This window comes from Symsagittifera roscoffensis, chromosome 6 (assembly GCF_963678635.1).
Source record: "Symsagittifera roscoffensis chromosome 6, txSymRosc1.1, whole genome shotgun sequence".
Lineage (NCBI taxonomy): Eukaryota > Metazoa > Xenacoelomorpha > Acoela > Convolutidae > Symsagittifera > Symsagittifera roscoffensis.
In genome coordinates this window covers 49,951,708-49,972,982 of record NC_087067.1, presented here as the reverse complement: position 1 = coordinate 49,972,982, position 21,275 = coordinate 49,951,708, and the positions used below count along the sequence as shown (strand labels likewise).

Here is a 21,275-nt window from a genome sequence, read left to right as displayed (position 1 = left end):
AAGCAACTTCTTTGATTATTTTTTTCTTTATTCTGTACAAAAACATTTCATCTGTATAGGGGAAGTCATCACAAAAACATCGACTCGGATAAATTGCCCTGTTTTTTTTTCAAGAGGATTATCAACGAATACTCAAACAGCTTGAAAAGTTTCTTTTTTGGTTGAAAAGAAAATTTCGCAATTTAAAGTTTCCTATTCTTTTTTGCACATTCAAAAGCTAAGATTATATGCTTCAGAACTCGATTATAAAAGTTATTCACTTTTTGTATAATGCTTTTTAAATGGATTTATGGGTTTCATTTTTTTTTCACCCGTTTGTTTTTTTGAACTCAGGCAATCCTCATCTGAATCATTGTTCCCACCCTCAAGAAAACAAGAAATCAATCGTGTTTGAAGTGGTTAATCGCTTTCTGAAACATTATGATGCCTTGAGCACAATTTCTAAAAAAATATATATTTATTTCACCTATGATCGATCAATATTCGCTAAAATATGATGGTTTGAATGTGACTAAAATGGTATAAATATTTCTCTATAAATCATTTTTTTCATATGCGTGGCCTTAATTTAATTGAACTGTCTCTTATATATATGGACATTCGACTGTGGGCATTTTCTTGGGCTGATGTAATATTTCTACAACTTGGATTTTTTCTTGAACTGGTAAGTAATTGTTAATTTGCTTCGAACCTTGAGTGAAACTGTACTTCACCAATATTGATTTTGAAAAGAGAAAGAAATACTTAAATTGATATTAGGAAATAAATATCATGAGGCGATGAGAGGCGATAAGAAGAAACGACATCTATTTTCTCAACTACCACTACTAACTTTACACCAACTAAAGCACAGGCTGAGACAGGAACAAATAGAGTTTCTATTCTATCATCACATCATAATATCCCTGGCAATGAGTTCTATCAATTACGATTGCATAACAGTAGCTAATATCAGTATCAATTCATTTGTATTCGTCATTTAAAACATGGCAAAGGTTAGTCTACAAGGGTGAAGAGCATTAAAAAGTGAGAAGATACTATACAATTAGTGTACAATTTACAAACGAGTGAGAATATGGTCAGAGAAAGAAATAAAGAGAAACTACAAAGAGAAAACAGGAAGACATTAGCTAGTATATTGAATGGTGGGGCTTCTTTTCCTCGAATCGTTTTTTTTGGTAAACTGGATTTCTGTTCACGTGGTTACAAATTTCGAGTTCAACCGTCAATGTGTTATATCACTTATAATAACTCTCAATAACCGAGGTTGTAAACCGAAGTTCTAATCACCAAAACGAAAGAGGAAAAAAGCCGATGATGCTATAAACCCCTAAGCACTACAGAATGAACAGAATCTAGCTTCAGCTATGGTCATTTAATTTTATTCCCACACAATTAAGTCATTCAAATTCAAACTAATTGCGCATTATTTTAAGGTTCTGCTAAGCAGAGAAATAACGAAGAGAAGTTTAAAACCGACTATCTATTTAACATCACTCAAAAATAAGCCACGAAATGTACACACAATTACTAATGTGCTACAAGCGCCAATTTCTTTTTAATAGGTTTCAGCCTGATTAGTTTTTCATCATGTCAATAAAAAAACAAAAATGAGTCGTATTATTGAAATTTTTCGACTGTCTGAACCTCGTCATTATTGTTCGTTTGAGCCATTTTTTAAAATAAAAACTCAAAACTTGTGTATTGGCGCTTCTGCTTAAAAGTGTCTCACAAAGGCCAGCAAACATGCAGTGAGCGTCATCCAAATCAGCTTCATTACCAAATTTCTGTACTTTTTCGAGTTTTGGAATTTGCGATCTCTCCTTTCCTTCCCGTTCTGTACAACTGCTCTGTGGTTCTGGTTTAATTTTGTTTCGAGGTCGTTTTCAGCTTGACTCCCTGGCGTATGAGGTGCTGCACTGTGACTCTCGCATGCAACTCTGTCTGGTCTGTGAGTCCTGAGATGGTACTCAGTTGTATGGACATCAGTTTCAGATGTGTGAAGGAACTGTCATGGCCAAACTTCTCGGCAACTAACGCATCTTTGTAAAACAGTTCGAAGTCCTTCACGGCCAGTCCTAAAACAACCAATCTCTTGCAAAAAAATGCCAAAAATGTACTTAACACTGCAAAATTTGATAGAAAAGTAAATAATTTTTCACTATTCACACAGAACGAATAAAGTTAGTACATTTAAAATAGTTTCTATGCAAAAGAATCTTCTATTCTAAAATGGCCTCAGGGAAAAAAAATCATCTGTTATAGTCGAAAATATTGAATTAACCTCTGATCGGTCGCAATTTCAGGGAGAGGTCCCGACGCCTGCACCCAATTCTATTTTGTCGCTCTTAATTAACGAAGGGTCACCTTAAAACTAGTTCACATCAGTTTTTGGTCGACCAATCCTCAAACTATTTTCAGGCTCCAGTGTACAGTAAATAAGGGCTTGTCGTAAAAAATACATCTTCTGGCCAAAAGCTTCAAAAAATTGAACGCTACATTAGAGACTTTTATCTTTTCGTAGAACATTGAGACCCAAAAGAAGATTTCGAAAACCCACTTCCTCCCCTCGCAAAAATCTTATAACCCCTAGAGTCAAATGGCCATGTTTTGCACTAAAACATATCAGATGAAAACGAATTCAAGAAACGCGTTAAACGAAGATTTTTTTTCAAAAATGCACTTCATATTAGCCCATGCTTCTATCGAAAACAGTTCAGAGACCATAATACGTTCCAAGCAGCCGTGGCCAAGTGGGTTAGACACACGTATCTCAATACGAGTGTCATGCGTTTGAATCTGACTTCGGTTACGGTTGGACGGGTCCGAGCGTCATCCGCCTCCTCAAGGTGGGACCGACTGCGGTGAAATGGATGACACCACCCTCCCCCACGGTTGGTCCCGCACTGAACAGGACCGGAGGCTAATAAAAAAGAGCACATTATAATAGTGGCTGACCCACCTATGATTTCGGACACTTGTGTCTTCAGCTGCAAAACAGTCATGGATGGCTTCACTTTGATCTCCCGTGGAAAAATGTCCATGTCAGAGCAGTGAAACATCAGAGTGATCTGCTCGACAGGAGACAAGTCCACCTCTACCAGTTTTCCCAGCTGTCCGTACTTGTTCACCAGGTCATGGTATCTAAACGACAACAATTTATTTGTTTAATAAACACAAAGGCGATACGGAGCTTCGCACCACTTGCGATACAGCACAATAATAAAACCACAAGTAAAAAAAGTTTAAAAAAAACTAGGTGAACCAAAACTTTCGTAGGTCTCGATGACGGACACCTAGATCCCAATTAAAGCTAGAGGTACGTGTTTGATAATTGTTGAAATTGCTATACTGATGCAGGACGAAATGCGTGGTTTCAAAAATTGGACTTTGCCCAAAACCTTAATTGTTTGTCTTAAGTAGAACAAAAGTTTTTAAGTTTTTGGAACTTTCCAAAAAAAACTATTATTTATCTAACAAAAATTATGAAAATCCCTTTTTTGAAAATCGGTAGAGTTTTTGCAAAAAAAAACGATAATATTTTCCAAAACCCAACCCCATACATTTACATAAAGCCTATTTTATCAAACAGGATTTCACGGCAAGCATGCCAAGCAAGAAATTTTAAATTTAAATCAGCAATTGAACAAAACTTACGAAGCGGAAACAAGGCCGACATCTTTGAGCAGACACCAGTTGAGCCGAAATAAAAACAATTTTGTAAAACACTTTTAAAAGTTTCAAATCCACTCTGAAACTACCCTGTAGTAACTAGTTCCCACACAGTAGTTAAACTTGAATTTTTATGAAATTGTCCATGTCAGCTGGTTTCGTTAAACTATTTGTTATTTAGAAAGAAGTCTTCATTCCGATTTGATAACCCATGCAAATTGCAAGCGTAACAATTAATCTGTTCACTAATTCACTCGTGAGAAAAACCAACTCATTCATGACTGCTTTTTTTGAGTTAATTTCAGTTCGCTTACACTTATGTTTAATCAAGTTCAAACATTATTCGGGTTCAAAAACGTTGACTTCGTTGGGAAATCCAATTGATAACTTTCTGCTCGGTAATACAGTATACTAGTCTGCAAAGCAATGTAAGTACATTCTTGATAAAACCAACTGATTCAAAACACGTTAATTGACAAATTTAACTATTTCGATAGAGCTCGATTGATTCTTCGATTGTTTTAATTAAGAATGCTGTTTAGTATGGATTCGATAGTGTGGTAAATGTATTCCCAGAATAAAAAAAATAAGAAATTGGTGTGGCTACTCGATTTATGATGTTACATTCTGCAAAAAAGCAAAAAAAAACTGGCAGACAGGTTAGCGAATTCCTCTACAGCGTAAAAACATGGAAATGAAGACCATGGAGTAACAAAACAAATCATAGAAAAGAAGAGAAATCATTCCTTCTTCATTAACCGTTATTCTTCGTTGCGATATGACAAATGTCCGTCATGAGAGTCTGAAGATGTGTTATGATATTGAGGTTTATTCAAAATCAAGAGAAAAAGTTTTGTAGTCAAACCTGGAATAACCAACATAAACAATGTTTTTTACTTCCAACTTCAGTCGAATTTCGAATTGAATGAAATTGAACATAGCCAACTGAGAGTTGGAAAAGACTTCATTTTTGAAAAAAAAATTCAACTTTCGAATTTTAACACAGAGACGAAGCTGAGCTTCGCAAACACAATCGAGGAAAATGCAAAAAGAGCTCTGAATAGGCAAAACAAAATGAAATCAGAAAAAAGGAAAAGAATAAAAGTACAGCTTGGGAAAAATTTTGGCTAAGATGAGGAGTAACACGTTCTCATATCTGCTCCACAACCACTAGTAATTTTACTTACACTATCCACCAATAAAGCAGTTGCGGTTTCTTAACAAATTGCCAATGCTACGCAGCAAAGATTCGATCAAAAAAACCTATTTCAATGTTCCGGATTCGAATCTCCTACCTGTTGATTAGGAGTTTCACGTCCTCACATTTGCGCCACGGTCGCTTGGAGGTAAACTAGTGGCCCAGCTAATGCTGGATGCACCTGTTTCAAAATTTTAACCTTTGATTGTACTGATACCGAAATGCATTAATTTCAAAGTTTCAAAAAAAAGATTTAACGCAAAACCCTAGTGGTTTCCCTAATTAAGTAGGATATTAGCCGTTTATTTAAAGGAGAAAACTACTTTTCACTCTTTCAACTGAATTCTTTTCAACAAAGCATGGGAACAAATAGCATCTTATGCAGAGAAGAATTTCACGCCCGAATTTTAGATTGAACCCTTAATATCAGATTTAGCAAGAAATTTTCATGAAAAAAAATTGAAATTTCTACAAAAAAAACAAAGATCCATGATACCTTGAAGCTGAAGTGCTATTTGTAACTTAATTGTCTGTAATAATATCCTTAGCATTTGCTGTACTTAATAGATGGTTATCGATCTTATGCACATACTGCAATAATAAAAAATAGATTTCATACTATCACACAAGCTTCACTTGTGACATTGTGCACTTCAAAACTGGACTTGCTTATGGACCTGTCTCTGAATTCCACAGAACTACACAGACCAAATTATGCGACTACCCAGTGCGCAGTTTGGCTTCGTAATGTATCGATAAAAAGCGCAACAAACTGGTATAGGACATTGTGTTTAGATGCAGCGCGCACTGACCTCTGTGGTTTGGCAGTGTGATCTGTGTCGAGGTAGTGTCTGATTAGATATCTCTCTGCATCCACTCTGTTGTCAGATGTCACCAAACTTCCATTCAGAGTAGTCACATGCTTCAGCCTACATTCAAAAAGGAAAGCTTATTTCAAATCAAACATTTGTGAACAAAACGAATTCAAATCAGTTAAGCCATATTTGTAAACAGAAAGGGTCTTCTCTTCTTATCAAGGTGAAGATTTGAACAACCTTACCCTATATTTCAAACATTATTTTAAAGAAATTTCGCAGAAGTCACGAGCAAGAATAGACTTCTGGCAGCGCGAACTCTTCTTTCAAAAAAAAGCATATATTTGCAAAAAAAGTCGTTTTTAAACAATTTAGTGTCGATCGGTCCAAATGGGATGTCGAAAACTAAAACTAGTGCTACAATTACATCAAAATTTTTATCCTTATCTTAAGCTGTAGCAGAGCAAACAAAAAATAATTTTTTCATTTACTCATCTGTTGATCACAACAAATTTCAATTTATCTGTTTCATGACTGACTTCTAGTCATTTCTGTAAGGCAACTTTAATTAATTTTATTATAGGTTCAGTAAACCGAAGTTTCAATTATGAAACCCAAGAACAATTGAGGAACAAGAAAAACATTCCCCTCCCCTCAACAACCTAATGAATGAGATAGTGATTCTAGTAGTGCCTGGAACAATGCGTTGCATTTGTTCACAAATGATCTTCTTAAGAGTGGGCGGGAAAAGATTGACCATGAGATTGAGAATTGACTGACCTGGCAATACATAGTAGTCTCCTTATGGCTGGATCTGGTGCAGAGTCATCATAGTATGGTATGTTGTACATTCTGAGAGAAGTGAGAGCAGGCAGATCATTCAGTCTGTCCAGACACTCCCAACTGTTCATCCTGTTGCCTGCAATGTGCAGACTCTCCAAGTCAGGAAAGATTCCTTCCAGTGATATGTCTATATGAGTCAGATGGTTATGCGCCAGAAACAGGTACCTGAACACTTTCATTATTGCCCACAAATAGAGCACAAATTAACACCGGCAAAGCTAAATTTCACACAAGTTTGCTACAGTCATACTTGCCCAATCATAATGCTTATAGTAACACTTTTTTTCAATGCAGAAACAAACTTTATAAAATTCCGAACTATTTGCTTTTAAATTTTGCTTTATTTGTAATAAACATTATAAAACACATTTTAATTATAGTATCCGATGATGTATCACTGAAATCAAGTCAAATGCTTTCATACGACAATATTTTCTACAAATGTCTAACCTTCTAATCAAATTTAAACTCTTTCATTTAACGCCTAAGTCTCAATAAAAATATCCTCAGATAAATAGACTGGTAGATAGACAGCGTTTTAAGGTTAAGTGACACATGGCTAATATTCTTCACATATCTCTGATACATATAACCCCAAAAAATAACATTTTAAGAATTTCCGCTCTGATAGGGTCACGGACAACCCAAACAAAACAGAAATAGTGTAGGATTTTTTTTATTGGTGCCAAAAAAGTCAAAGCATAGTTAAGACCTGATTCTCGTATTGAAAATTTGTGGATCGAAATTCATTTAACCGAAGACAAACAAAAATATTGAACTTACCTTATTGTCCTCAGAAAAAAGTATAGATACTGACTTTCTTGAACAGCTTGCAAAAGCTTCTGATGAAGCAGCCATAGGCAATTACAAGTTAGTGGGTGACTATATTTTAAATTATCTGAAAAGAGATCAAAAACAAAGAATGGATACGATACTATGTGCTTATGGTCTATCAATAGGTTACAGTATGACAACTGCAAAAACTATTGGTAAATCACTCATTGATAATATAATTTATGATAACAGTTTAAAAAAACATTCGATATTTTCGTGTTTGACTGTCCTTTAAAAATGATCAACTTGCTTGACAACGATTATGCAATTCAGCTTAAACAAAAATTATGCTGTGACAAATAAATACATTTTCGAAAAAAAAAACTATTCAGCTAATACATTCAGAAAATTAGTGAAAACATTATATTGGTCAAAAACTTATACGCAAGCTGATGCTGACAGTATGTTGACTGTTTTTGAAAAATCAATCATACTTGTTGTTACAATCAATGTTGCCCAATCATAATGCTTATATAAATACTTTGTCTCAATGCAGAAAGAAACTTTATAAAATTCCGAACTATTTTATTTAAAATGTTTTTCTTTTAATTTATGCCTTAGTTGTAAAAACCATTATAAAACACATTTTAGTTATACTGTCCGGTTATGTATCACTAAAACCGAGTCCAATGCTATCATGCGAAAATATTTTCTCTAAATGTCCAACTTTTCAATCAAATTAATAACTCTTTCATTTAAATAGCCAAAGTCTCAATAAAATCATCTTCAGATACATAGACGGGTAAATAAAAGACGGGTTTCAAGGTTTAGTGACACATGGTTAACATCTTCAGGCCACTCTGACACATGTTAAATAACATTTAAGAACTAGTGAAAAGGGCTCAGACAACCCAAACAAAACAGAAAAAGTTTAGGGCTGTTTTATTAGTGCCAAAAAATGAAAACACGGTTCAGGCTGTAAAAAAAGTTCAGGGCTGTTCTATTAGTGCCAAAAAAGTGAAAAGACGGTTCAGGTAAAAGTTTTGATAGGTGACTATAATTTAAATTATCTGAGATCAAAAACTATGAATGGGTACGATACAATGTGCTTATGGTCTATCAAAAGGTAACATTATTACAGCTGCAAGAACTATCGGTAAATCAGTCATTGATAAAATAATTTATAAAAACAGTTTAAAAAAACATTCGATATTTTCGTGTTTGACTGTCCTATAAAAACTGACTACCTTACTTAATTAACAATTATGCAGTTCACCTTAAACAAAAATTATCCTGTAAAAAATAAACACACTTTCGATTTAAAAAAGAACTATTCAGCTATTGCATGCAGAAAATCAGTGAAAACATCAGATTGGTCAAAATTTTATACGCAAGATGATGCTGACACTATGTTCACTGTTTTTGAAAAACCTTTGTTTTTCCTGTTTTCCATGGAGTTATTTCAATACATGCTCCGATCAAAAAAGTGTTCAAAAGAAACGAAAAACCGGTCATTTCACAAGCTGAACAGTATGCATTAAAAATCACACGCAGTTTGAAGATCAAAAACTCTTAATGATACAATTTTCGAAAAACTCGCGGAATTAAAATTTCTCATGTCCATGGAGTACGCAAAAAGGTATGATAAGTTTTACAAATAACTTGCTGAAACAACGTCTTCAGAAAGATTGCAAAGGATCCCTATAAACGAAGCGAGAATCAGCAAAAAAAACGCTTGATTTTCTTTCGACAAAAAGTCTTTTGACGATGTTTTAACGGATAGAAAACAAAATCAATTTCGTAAAATCCAAATTCAGTAAAATAATTGATTTTTTTGTTTGACACTATATCTTCTATTTATTGTAAGCCCAAAACATCATCAGCAGGGTGGATCACTCTTTTAGGTTTGTTACCAGACAAGAAACACTAAAACTTGTTCTTGCTTTGAAAAAAGCCTTGGATTTTCTATAAAATCAGCTTGGGCCTTACATGACACAGCGATTGAAATAGTATTTCCAATAACACAATTAGTTTATGATTACCTCGCTCTCAAAATTTTTCCAGATAGCCTTCAAATAATTAAAATTGATAAGAAAAATCAAAGCCTTAATATAAAAAAACTCTATCGAAGACGATTACTGTCATCGTAATTCTGTCAAAGGGGGGAATAGTTCACAAGATCCTTTATTTTTTCTTGACACCGCGCAAATTAAAGGTAAACTGATTTAAATTTTGCGTTTGCTTGTTGAATTACCTGAGATGTGGGAATAGTTGTGCTAGCTTTCTGAAGTCAGTCCAGTGTTTTAGTTGGTTGTCTGTGAAGTAGAGAGTGTGCACGTTCACATGGGGCTGAGCTGTCTCCATCACTCTGTCTTCTATCTCTTCATACCCATTCAAACTCAAGTGCAACTCTTGCAAACTGAAAGGGGCAAAAAAGAACAGTTCATTTAGCTCATCATACACAAATTGGCTCATCCCTAGAGTTGATCTACCCCCCCCCCCCCCACACACACACACACACACACACACACACACACACACGCACGCGCGTCTTGCTTGCATACAAGATTTCGGACGTTTTTCGCAATGGAACATTGGACCGGCGGCAATTCATAGTCACTTGAAACGTCGAATATGATCCCATGTAAAAACAGAGCAGGTGTTCGAAATTAACCAACTTTTGGTTTCTTGACTTTTCGGCTGAGATTCGTTTCAATCACCTGTTTTCCGATCATCATGGTCTTAACAACTAGTTTGAACAAGACCACAAACTAAACGTGCAGCGTCAGACCCAGAATCTTAATTGATTAAAAACCAAGGTATCAAATGCTTTAGTGATTATATTAGACAAGTTTTCATCTGCAAAAAATTAATATTTGATTTGATAACGCTTGCTTATCGCAAGCATAATAACAGTAAGCCAACTACTAAAAAAGCAGACAAATCATTAAATCGAGAAATTTTACATGCAAGCCGCGAGCGATTCGAGCAAACTTTTGAGAATGAAATAAAACTGTCTGCTTCCTCGCCGCGTACCAGCTAGTCTAAATTTAGTGCAAAGCTAGTGCAAAATTTTTCATTTGCCGGTTTCTTAAACTAAGCTGGGGCAGATCAGAATACAATATAGCCCGAGCTGAATTTCAAAAGGCTGACGGAAGCAGATGAGTGAACTTACGAGGGTAATTTGGGTAGTAGGTTAACAATAGTCTGCATGGTAGTGCCTGTGTTGATTAGCACCAGTGTCTTCAGATTGGGGTGGACTGTGAAGGAGTCCCACCCTCCTCTTCCGTTCAGATGGGAAGATGACATCGGAATGGAGGCAGACGCTTGCACCACTTGCTCCTCCCCTGATGCAGTCTCTCCATTATTACTCGCATTTGTACTGTTGCAATTGACTAAAAAACAAAATCAGAACACTAAGTTATGCTTTTCAAATTAAACACAGAGGCGAAGCAAAGCTTCGCACTACTTGAGATACATTCTGAAAATTCGAAACTGCCGAAAAGCTAGATGTATCAAAATGAATATAACTTATTTTGAAAAAAAACATACCCATGCAATAGAATGTGAAATTAGCATCGGAAAAAACTTACCAAGTGGTAAAAAAATAAGTCGAAAATATCTTCGCAGAAACTGTTTAAGTCGAAAAAACTCTTAAGACAAAAAAGTAATAAAAATTTGAAGTCCCTTCCCCCTCAAAACACACACACTCACACAAAAACTGTCTTCAGCCATCGAACAATATGAGGGCACTGTAATATAGGTCGAAACCCATAAACCCAAACTAAGGAAAAGCAGAACAAAAAGAAGCAAAAAATGTTATTTCAACAAATAGCGGTGGTAAAACTACATCCAACATATAGGCAAACTTCGAATAAGACGGATATTTAAAATTCTAACTTGTTCAAAATGTCTGTTGAGGTATTTCAACCGGGAATTGAATCCAGGAGTCTCAATTCCGCGCCACGGGCTCTCGAAAAGCTCTTAAATTAAGCCTCCAATGAAGCAGCTACAGAAGCTAATAAAGGATCTTTTCCAGTTCCCCCCCCCTTTGTTAAATTACAGAAAGAGATGTTCAAAAATTGTTCACACGGCAATTTTCATGTTAGAAATGTTGTGAAAATTTGTTCAGCTGTTCACGCTGACACGTTTTAATGCAGTTTATAACATTAAAAATTATTTTAAAAAGACTTTCATGTAATGAATTTCAGAAAAAATGAAAGGGGGGGGGGGAACTGGAAAAGAGCCCTAATAAATTGCCAATGCTATGCAGCAAAAACGCCACCAAATGTACACTACAGTAATTTTGCTGGCATTAAATTGGCAACTTTAAAGCCGAATTGGGTATAAACTATGCAATTCAAAAATTTTGGGAATATATTGAACTAAAAAATCGAATGACAAAGCACGTGCTATAAAAATGCCAAAACAGCCTGCTTTAAAAAGGCCACCAAAAGTAGCACTAATATTTGCGAATTAGCTTGGAAAAATACCCTGTAGTAATACATCAGGCTTCGCTTGCGTAAAGATAATTAAACAAGATAGTCTGGCTATTGTTTGGCTAGAGCTCTATGCTATTGGCTACAATATGCTTTTCTCTTTAATTTTCTTGCGGTGTCTGCTTGATTGTGGAGGCAGATGAAACTGGGACCTCTCGGCTCAATTGTAACAGAGACGAACAAAATCGTTTTTCGTGAAAGATTTACTTTGAACCTTTTCCGGCCGTTTTCGAACAAAAATTGTCGAAGAGTTTAGATGAGTTATTTCCTTTTACCATAGATTTTTGCAACCAGACTTGAGGGGTCACAGCTATTTCTATAAGAAACAAAAGCTCAAACCTCAATTGAAGGCCAAACAATGATTTTTGAAGCTGAGCTTTGCATAACATATGATGCAGGGATTAAAGTTTATTAGAAATAAGCCAAGACTTAGTAAACAATTAGGAAACCAAATCTGACAATCTCGCATCTGCATCACTGGCCCTTGAAACCTTGCTAATGGTAAAACTATCCAACAATGATGCAGAAATAGATGCTTATATTGTCAATGCTATGCGGCAAAATTGCCACCAAATATGAAAACCAGGAGTCCCACGCCCTTCCATCTGTTCCACAGTCGCTCAACGATCGACTAACACTCGCCACAAAAAAGCAGAGACCAGTTTCTAAGAAATCTCCAATGTCACCAAATGAGCACTTTTATTTGCGAATCACATTAATAAACTACGCTCGCTAATGTAAACATCGTGGAATTCGCAAAATCAACAAAAAAGGTTTAAAAAAAGATTAGAAAACAGGATTCAAGATATTATGAAACTCAAACCACGCAGAGACAGATTGAGGCCCACATGTCGTAGACGCGAGTAATGAATGTACATAAAAGCACGAAGCTCAAAATTATTGAACAAACTCTTGAAGCAAAAATTCAGCTCAGAAATTGAATGAAATTGCAATTTAAGTGGAAAAATGGCCTCCATTTTCTACGCTTAAGTAGCTTGCTTGTGTAACATACATGCGATATTTCAATTTCGGAACTCGATCAAAATTGAAATTTTCGAATTGTAAAAAAAATATAAGAATTATGAAATGACTCACGCCCCACACGCTAAGAAGAAAAGTGAAATATTTCTTGCCTAGTAACGCATTAGCAAGATCATATATTACCTCAATTCAATTTGGAAGTTTTTCTGAGCCGGATTAATGCCGGAATGAGTAGAGCACGACTGAAAATAAAATAGCTCGAATCCAAGCAGGAGAATGTGGTACTAACGTTGCCAAATATGAAAAAAGTCGATCTCGACTGTTTGAACTTCTTAAACAAACAACCAAAACAATATCATTTTGAAAAAAATTGAGGGATTATCTTTCAACCTTCATTTCTAATTGAGTCTGATCAGAAATTTTTCTCGGATCAAAACAATATCATTTTGAAAAAAAATTGAGGGATTATCTTTCAACCTTCATTTCTAATTGAGTCTGATCAGAAATTTTTCTCGGATCAAAACAATGTCATTTTGAATCAAATTGAGGGATTATCTTTCAACCTTGATTTCTAAATGATTCTGATCAAAAGTTGTTCTCGGTACTAATTCTCGCTTGATGCAAATATTCGCGCTCTACGAATCTTCTAATTTACTATTTTCTACTCTAATTCTATTTTTATTATCTTCTAAATTACTACCATTTGTCGCTTTCGATGCAAGGTCGCCTTGTCATGAAATTGCAACTGCGTAAAAAACACATTGCTAGCGAAATAACAATAGTTTAGCGCCATACAAAACGGGCGAGCCTGCATGTAACCAACCACACGCAAAACATTCACTTAGAGACGCAGCTGAGCATCGCACCAATTGCGATTGAAAACAAAACATAAACAAGACTGCTCGTATCAGGGCGAAGCCCTGAATTTTCCGACTGCCTTTTAAGGTATTATGGAGCAGTAATAACATTAAAAATTATGTATTAAAATAAAATGAAAAAAAAAATTCTAAAATTTGAAATTTTTTATGAAAATCATCCCCCCACACTAAAATAGAAAGAGATAGATTTCGCTCCTTGTAACAAATCAATTATGGCAAATAAACTTCTTTCAACCAATTTGGAACGATTTTAAGACGGATTAACTCTCCGCTTACGCGTTAATAGCGCGAAATATATCGCGCGTTAATTGTCCCAAATGGCAATCTTTAAACCCCCATAACTTTACGAAAAATGATCACAGGTGAAATATCTTTTCAAATTTGAGCTCACGGCAACAATATCTTTTGAATGATATAAATAAACTCCGTCAAAAATGGCTAGTTAAAAAGTCGAAATTTGTCTGAAGAAAAAAAAACCCACCCCGAGCACAAATATTCCGTTACTTTCGTACCGAAAGTCGGAACAACAAGACTGCGCGTATCATGGCAAAGCCCTGAATGTTCCGACTGCCTTTTAAGATTTATGGAGCAGTAATAACATAAAAAATTCAATGAAAAAAAAAACAAAAAAAGGTTTTTTTTCTAAAATGTGAAATTTTTAAATGAAAATCATCCCCCCACACGCCATATAAAGTACAAAAGGATAGATTTCGCTCCTTGTAACAAACCAATTATGGCAATTAAGCTTCTTTCAACCAAGTTGGAACGATTTCTAAGACGGATTAACTCTCCGCTGACGCGTTAATAGCGCGAATTATATCGCGCGTTAATTGTCCCAAATTGGCCAAAATGGCAATCTTTAAACCCCCGTAACTTTACGAAAAAAGATCACAGGTGAAATATCTTTTCAAATTTGATCTCAGGACAACAATACCTTTCGAATGATCTAAAAAAATTCGGTCAAAAATGGCTAGTTAAAAAGTCTGAAATTTGTCTGAAGAAAAAAAAACCACCCCGAGCACAAATATTCCGTTACTTTCGTATCGAAAATCGGAACAAAAACATAAGCCGAAAAAATGGAAAACGTTAAAAAACTAATTCTACTAAAATTATAATTTTGCAGGTCTCAATAGAAGTTATTTCTAGGCTAACAAGCCAGAAATTTAGGTATTAAATAAGCAACGGAACAAAAGAGAAAACATGGCCGACAATCTTTCGAGCAGACAACAAGTTCAGCAAAAAAAAATATGATGTCATAAAAAACCGCTACAGTTTTAAGTCTCACCTGAGACTAGAATCAATAAAACTTGCACTTTCAACTACAAAAACTTGGAAACAAGAAAAGATATATCAAGAAAACAACTACAAGAAAAGAAAAATCAGTGATGTGGCAACTAATCTGATAATCTTTCAGCAGAGACATGTTGAGCCGAAAAAACTGATTTACAAAGCTTAAGAAAATTCATGTCCTCCTCCCTGAACTTACCAAAACAGAACTTGAAAACTGATCAACACCCCAAAACTATTCAAAAATAGCTGGACATAATTTTTTTTTCATTAGCGAACAAAAAATAGAAATTATTTCGCTAGTTTTGTATTTTGTTTAACCTACGCAAAATTGGAGAAACTCAACAAATGCATGAGAAAGCTTAGCAGACAGCAACTCAACTTGATATTGCAAAACGATGAACTCGTCCTGCAATTTTAATTGAAAACGCTAAAAAAATTGAATTTAATAATTTCTGATTTCCCGGCAGTTCAGGCTTGTTTGGTTCTCGTTTTTCAATTGAAATAGCTATTTTTCAAATCAATATGGACTGGAAAGCGATGAACCAATAATTTCAATTGTTGTAGAAAAACGTTTAAAAAAATTTGAAAAATTGCGAAAGCTCAAAAATTCAATTACTTACTCAATTCAAAAATTCAATTAGAAAAAATAAAAAAAAAACAGCTCATTGAACAATCAAAAGCCGCAAAAGTTTAAAACAAATGTATTATGCATACTGAAAAGAATAACGGAAAAACAAGAAAATTAAAAAAAATGTAGAAAAAATTGTTTTTAAATTTTTTACTGTTATTAAAAAGGGTCTGGCAAATTAACCGAAATTTTTCTAAAAGATATTGTAAAACTCCAACCTTTCTTACAAAAAAACAAGAAATAATTGAAAAAAATCATTCGGAAAATAGGCCCATGGAGTTAAAGCAGACACTCAAGCGCCGAAAAGATACAGAAAAATTTCGACATAGAAAATATCATTTAAGGAAATCATAACCGTCACAAAAGGCCCATGCCTAAAATGCACCCACTATATTCACCTCTCCAGTAAAACACATGTAACATTTTCACTTACGAAATCTGTGCTTAGAGTTAATTACGGGGAAAAAAGTCTAGTACTCGATTGCAATACCCTTGCTTATCGCAAGGGTAAACAAACATAAGCCCTAAATGCCAAAAAACAATAAATTGCAAAAATATGTCTTGAAAGAAAAAAACTTTAAACCTTCAAACCTTGAATTTTCCAAATTCAACCTTCGGATTAAGGAACCACCTGCCTCAACCAATTATACTTTGTACTTTGCCTCAATTTTTTTCACGCATAATTTACTCTTATGTAACAGACAGCAAAGTGAGCTCTTTTATATAGCGTATGTACTGATAATGAGCTATAATTAATGCATAAACTTGCCATGAGTTGAAAAAAATGGACATGCTTGTCCACATACCAGACATACCATAACTTAGTGCACCATCGCCTTGTGAATGGAATAAACTTGCGAGTTGAAATTCCCATAATCCCATTTACCTAGTTCTTCTTCCGGACTACTCATGCTCCGGATTCCATTCATGCTGTGTTGTTGCTTTTGGCCTTTCGATTGTGACATGGATGATGATGATGTGAAATCTACATTGTGACATAGGCGTTTGTTGTGGCCCAACATCAGTTCAGTCAAGTGCGGCATCTCGTTCAGAATCGTCACCACCTGAACAGTCGAGTAAATTTGTGAACAATCGAGTCGACAAAAAATGGATAAATAATTTCTATTCGCTGAAAGGTTTATTCAGAGACACGAAAATTCAACTGAGGGCGTTTTAACAAAAAAAAAACAATCATTGCGGATGATCAACTACGATTTAGTTTTTCAAATTGACAAAACCTTGAAATAACAAGCATTGCTGGTTGCAGCACAACATTCTGTCCAAACTGATTTAAGAAAACAACATAAAAAATCTCTAAAACTAACGAAAAAAATTCCAGCAATTGTTTTTCAGAGAAAGGGCGACTGAATCAGATCAAATAGCGGTCGGAACAATAAGTTCTCGCCAATATCCGTTGATTTGGAACTATTCAAAATCTACTGTTTGCAAACTCGCCTAACACTAGTCTGGCTTTAACCAGTGATGTCCATTAAAAAATTGAAATATAAATTCAATTTGTTCAGGAAAATTATAAAAATTGTTGGCATCAATTTAAATTTTTCTGAAACTATCTAATTTTTTCTTTAGCAATTTAAATTTTTCTTAAGTCTGTTTTTCTCAGTTCGTCTGCCACTTTTGGGTAATTTCGCAATTTTGTAGAAAAGGAATTTTTTAGGCATATCTATTTGCAAGAAAAATCTAATCAATTTTGTCGTCAAAATTTAGATTATTTGCTTTTCCCGCAGAACTGTGCAAAGTGAAACAAATTGACATTACTAATTTGTGTATTGTGGCGTCGGATCGAATTCCGCGCGAACAATTTGATTTTTTTTTTTTCAATTTAAATTGTTCGATTTAAAATAAAATTTTTCATTTAAGTTGAGTGGGCTCATAATTTCACATTTAAATAAATGGAAATTTAAATTAAAAATTAAATTAATTTAATTTTTTTAATGAACATCACTGGCTTTAACGCTCTTGATTTACCTGATTTATAACACAAAAAAAATCAAAACTTGAGAAAATGTCGTGAAGTATTCAAAATTTTCGTGAAGTGATATTTCGTCGCAAAAGATACCACAGTTTGCTCAAGAACAATTTTACTATAATCGATAGAAAAACAACTGCTCGTATCAGGGCGAAGTCCTGAATGTTCCGACTGCCTTTTGAGGTTCATGGAGCAGTAATAACATAAAAAAAATTGAATGTAAAAAAAAAACAAATTGAATTTTTTTCTTCTAAAAATTGAAGTTTTTTGTGAAAATCATCCCCCCACACGTCATTAAATTTTTCTGAAACTATCTAAATTTTTCTTTAGCATTTAAATTTTTCTTAAGTCTGTTTTTCGCAGTACAAAAGTAAAGATTTCGCTCCTTGTAAAGCATCAATTATGGCAAACAAGCTTTCTTCAACTAATTTGGAACTTCTAAGACGGAAAAAAAATCCCGTCAAAAATTGCTAGTTAAAAAGTCGAAATTTGTCTGAAAAAAAAACCACCCGAGCACAATTATTCCGTTACTTTCGTTACGAAAGTCGGAACTATAATAGTCTGTGCTAAAATCCTTAGCATTGGCTGTACTTAATAGCTGGTTTTCGATTAAAATGAACACTTTCAAAAAGAACACATTTTATCGCAGCAATATTTGCGTCGCAACAATATTTGCTACTTAGGTTGGGAAAAAAATGGATCATACTATAACACAAGCATTGCTAGTGTAATGAAGTCTTTTTTCATTCCTTTACCATGAAAACGACCTAACATTTTGAACGCCAGGACAAAAAAAAGACACTTTTTCATTGTTTGTTCAAAATTTATTCATAATTCATATTTGTTTATAATGATTTTTGTGGTCGTTACCTTCTGCACATCCGCGCAACGTGCACATCAGCCCGCTACTAGTATTATATATAGATAACTTTGGTCAATTTTCAACTTCAGTTGATCATTTTGCTGGAATATAGAATTTGATGTTCACTACAAGAAACAAACTCATTAATTTGTTTTAGCTACCGAAGGTGAGCAGGAAATTTCATCAGACTTTTTTTACGCGCAAAGACCAGAAATAAGCGTCACAGGTGTTAACAAAAGCATAATGAATACTTTTCAGTCACGGTATAAGATGCAATAAGATATTCCATTTTTGTCGTGACTGGAAAAACGGTTTGAAAATTCGCTTGCTAGAGCAAATAGTACAAACTGAATCGCTTTTTCTGAGATAAAAAACTGCAAGAACAACCGGAATTGAACCCCAACCTGGAGATAAAGAGTCTAAAGTCCTCGCATCTGCTCAATGCGCTCCTGAGGTTGTCAAAACACTAGCCACCAATAAAGCACATATATATTTGCGATTATACTGCAAACGCTAAAGCTATGCAGCAAAAGTGCTACCAAAATCAGCACTATTTTAAGCGAGTTGGAAAGTATTATAACTGAACACTCGCAAGATCGCTTAAACACACATTCAAACGCTTTAGATTTCGAGGTTTTCTCAATGATAATTTCTTAGTATAATTATAAAGCCATTCACGTTCTTTCGCACCCTTTATCTCATCAGAAAGCTAAATACATGACTAATCACCTCCTGCCTTCGATCTCCGAGAAACAAAGAATTCTCAAAACAAAAAAAAACGATTTCCAAAAAAAAATTTGAATCGTTGCTCAATAATTGATCATGGTAGGAACTTTGTATTCGCTAATTTCTCAATTCGGTTTTCCACAAAATCAAATAACATAAATAAACATCGGAAGGGACGAAAGATACAACCTATTGAGGCAATTTCAGTCGTGAATCGATCCGTATTTGAAAGATTCCCATAAGCCCTCTGAGATTCGAAAAAAAAACATATTTGAAATTTTCCCGTTTTAAAGTAATTGAGACCCAGTAAAGCGACCGAGTAAAGTGAAGGGCACTTACTATAGCTATAAAAAGTTAGCTTCCAGCTGTGGAAAACAAGCTTTTGAAGCTTAGTCTAAGGCTTCCCCAACAAACCTTAAAAATAAATCTGAAAATATATATTTTTTTATTTTACACAGATTAAGGCAGTCGATTGAAAATCTTTTAATTTTCTATAAAACTTTAAATTTAATTGCTCCAACCACGCAAAAACATTACTCAATTGGAAAAACAAAACTACCTGTGATCTGAATTTTCAGCGCATTTTGCACAACGGGCAGTTCTTTTTAAACTTTATTATATTGAAATACCTTAGCAATATTAAATATTCTTGTCGTTTTTGAAAACAGGGAAGGAATGTGTTATTGCAGCTGAGAATTATTATGTTACCATATCATTTCCCTCTTACTAAATTCGGACAGTGAAAATGACTGTTTTACGTCATCAAGCTGATACCATTTTCGTTTGTTCTTCAAGGATAACTGTTTTTTTTTGTTCTCACCTCGTTCCAAGACTGAAGATCGTTGTGTGACAAATCCAGCTCTCTGACATTTCCACAATATTTAGACAGACTTTCACAGTCCCCCGCATACCCTATTTTCCTGCCCTCTAGCACTAGGGTCCAGGGTACTCTAACTGATCCGTCTTTTTCGAACTTAACTGGGGACAAATCAACTGGACAAAAGCGGGACGCGTTGTAATTTACATGTGAGAACTTCTCGTCAATCGCCTCGCAGATGGTCAGTTTTCTCGGACTCTGATCCGGTAACTCATTCCCCTCAAAACTACCAGCCCCATAGTCACTCAGAGACCCAAGGGGGGAGTGACGTCGCTTGGTGGGGGTGGTCACACCAGCAGTATCTGGCGAGGAGTAATCGTCACCAGTCATGAAGTACTGAAAAATAGGACCGTTAGCTTTACTGCCTTGAAACGACTTCTGTGGAAGACGCACTCTACTTTTGCTCACTGCTCTCGCTTTCTTAGCGGTGTCTTTAGCTGTTGTTCCTCTTTCGCCAAACTCAGTTAACTTGGAACTAACTGAAGACTCACTAGTCGGTTCTTCTGTTGTATTATTAGTCGAAGTTGTCATCTTAAAGTCTTGGTCAGTTGTACTACCACGCTATTCAGCGATTAGAAAATCTTGGTCCAATCAAAAATTATGTGAGGTAAAAAAAATGGTAATAACAGTTTCTCTGAGTTTCAGTTTTGAGTCTGAGTTTCGTCTTAGTAGAATCCAATCTCAAGATGAAGAAATTATAATACTATATTCGGTCTAGGTGGCAGGTGCAAATTGAAAACTAGGATAGCTGTTCTGTCTTGGTTCAGATGAAGTTACTAGTAAGTAAACATAGGAAAAAAGTAGTCCGAATTCACGATAATCGAGATAAAAAATGGCCCAAACGACTTTAATTCGTGCCTGCAATAGCAAAGGTGCTCTTCTTTAGTTTCTCTTGCTCTTTGGGCTTTTGAATGGCGTTAAATAGTAGTAACAATAACCAACTTGATATCAAAACGGATGTCGCACTTATTAAACTGAGTTCAGTTTATGTTGTTATGGCTAAGTTATGTTAGCTAAGAATAAGTTAACCAGATCCTGAAGTCAATATTCATAAGTGAGCACATGTTAGTTTAGCCTCGGCTAATTTATGCCATCAAACGAACAGGTTTCAATTCAATCAAACCCCTATTACTGAAATTTGTGCGCTACTAACCTTGCCTTTTGATTAATGTAATTGTTTTTGGTAACTCTAATAATTAGCGCAGATGCTTGAATACCAGGAAAAAACGTTTTTTTTTGCCAAAA

General features: G+C 34.9%; 1 protein-coding gene across 1 annotated transcript; it reads right to left on the bottom strand.

Annotated features, from left to right (window-relative positions):
- Positions 1-722: 722 nt before the first annotated feature.
- Positions 723-20,989, bottom strand: LOC134847805 (tubulin-specific chaperone cofactor E-like protein). Its single transcript, XM_063865023.1, has 8 exons — positions 19,974-20,989; positions 16,465-16,642; positions 10,478-10,697; positions 9,557-9,721; positions 6,466-6,693; positions 5,683-5,799; positions 2,963-3,144; positions 723-2,078 (listed from the first exon to the last, which is right to left on the bottom strand). Exons 1-8 carry the CDS (start codon positions 20,559-20,561, stop codon positions 1,864-1,866), a joined length of 1,893 nt encoding a protein of 630 aa, XP_063721093.1. The 5' UTR covers positions 20,562-20,989; the 3' UTR covers positions 723-1,863.
- Between the last annotated feature and the right edge of the window lie 286 nt (positions 20,990-21,275).

What these genes read in the sequence shown, in the direction of transcription:
- LOC134847805 (XM_063865023.1), bottom strand. Translation starts at nt 20,561, where the DNA reads ATGACAACTTCGACTAATAATACAACAGAAGAACCGACTAGTGAGTCT. An exon ending in TAGTCCGGAAGAAGAACTAG is followed by an intron (nt 10,698 to 16,464) that starts GTAAATGGGATT and finishes TTTGTTTTTTAG; the next exon opens with TCAATTGCAACAGTACAAAT. An exon ending in CAACTATTCCCACATCTCAG is followed by an intron (nt 6,694 to 9,556) that starts GTAATTCAACAA and finishes GAAAGTGTTCAG; the next exon opens with GTACCTGTTTCTGGCGCATA.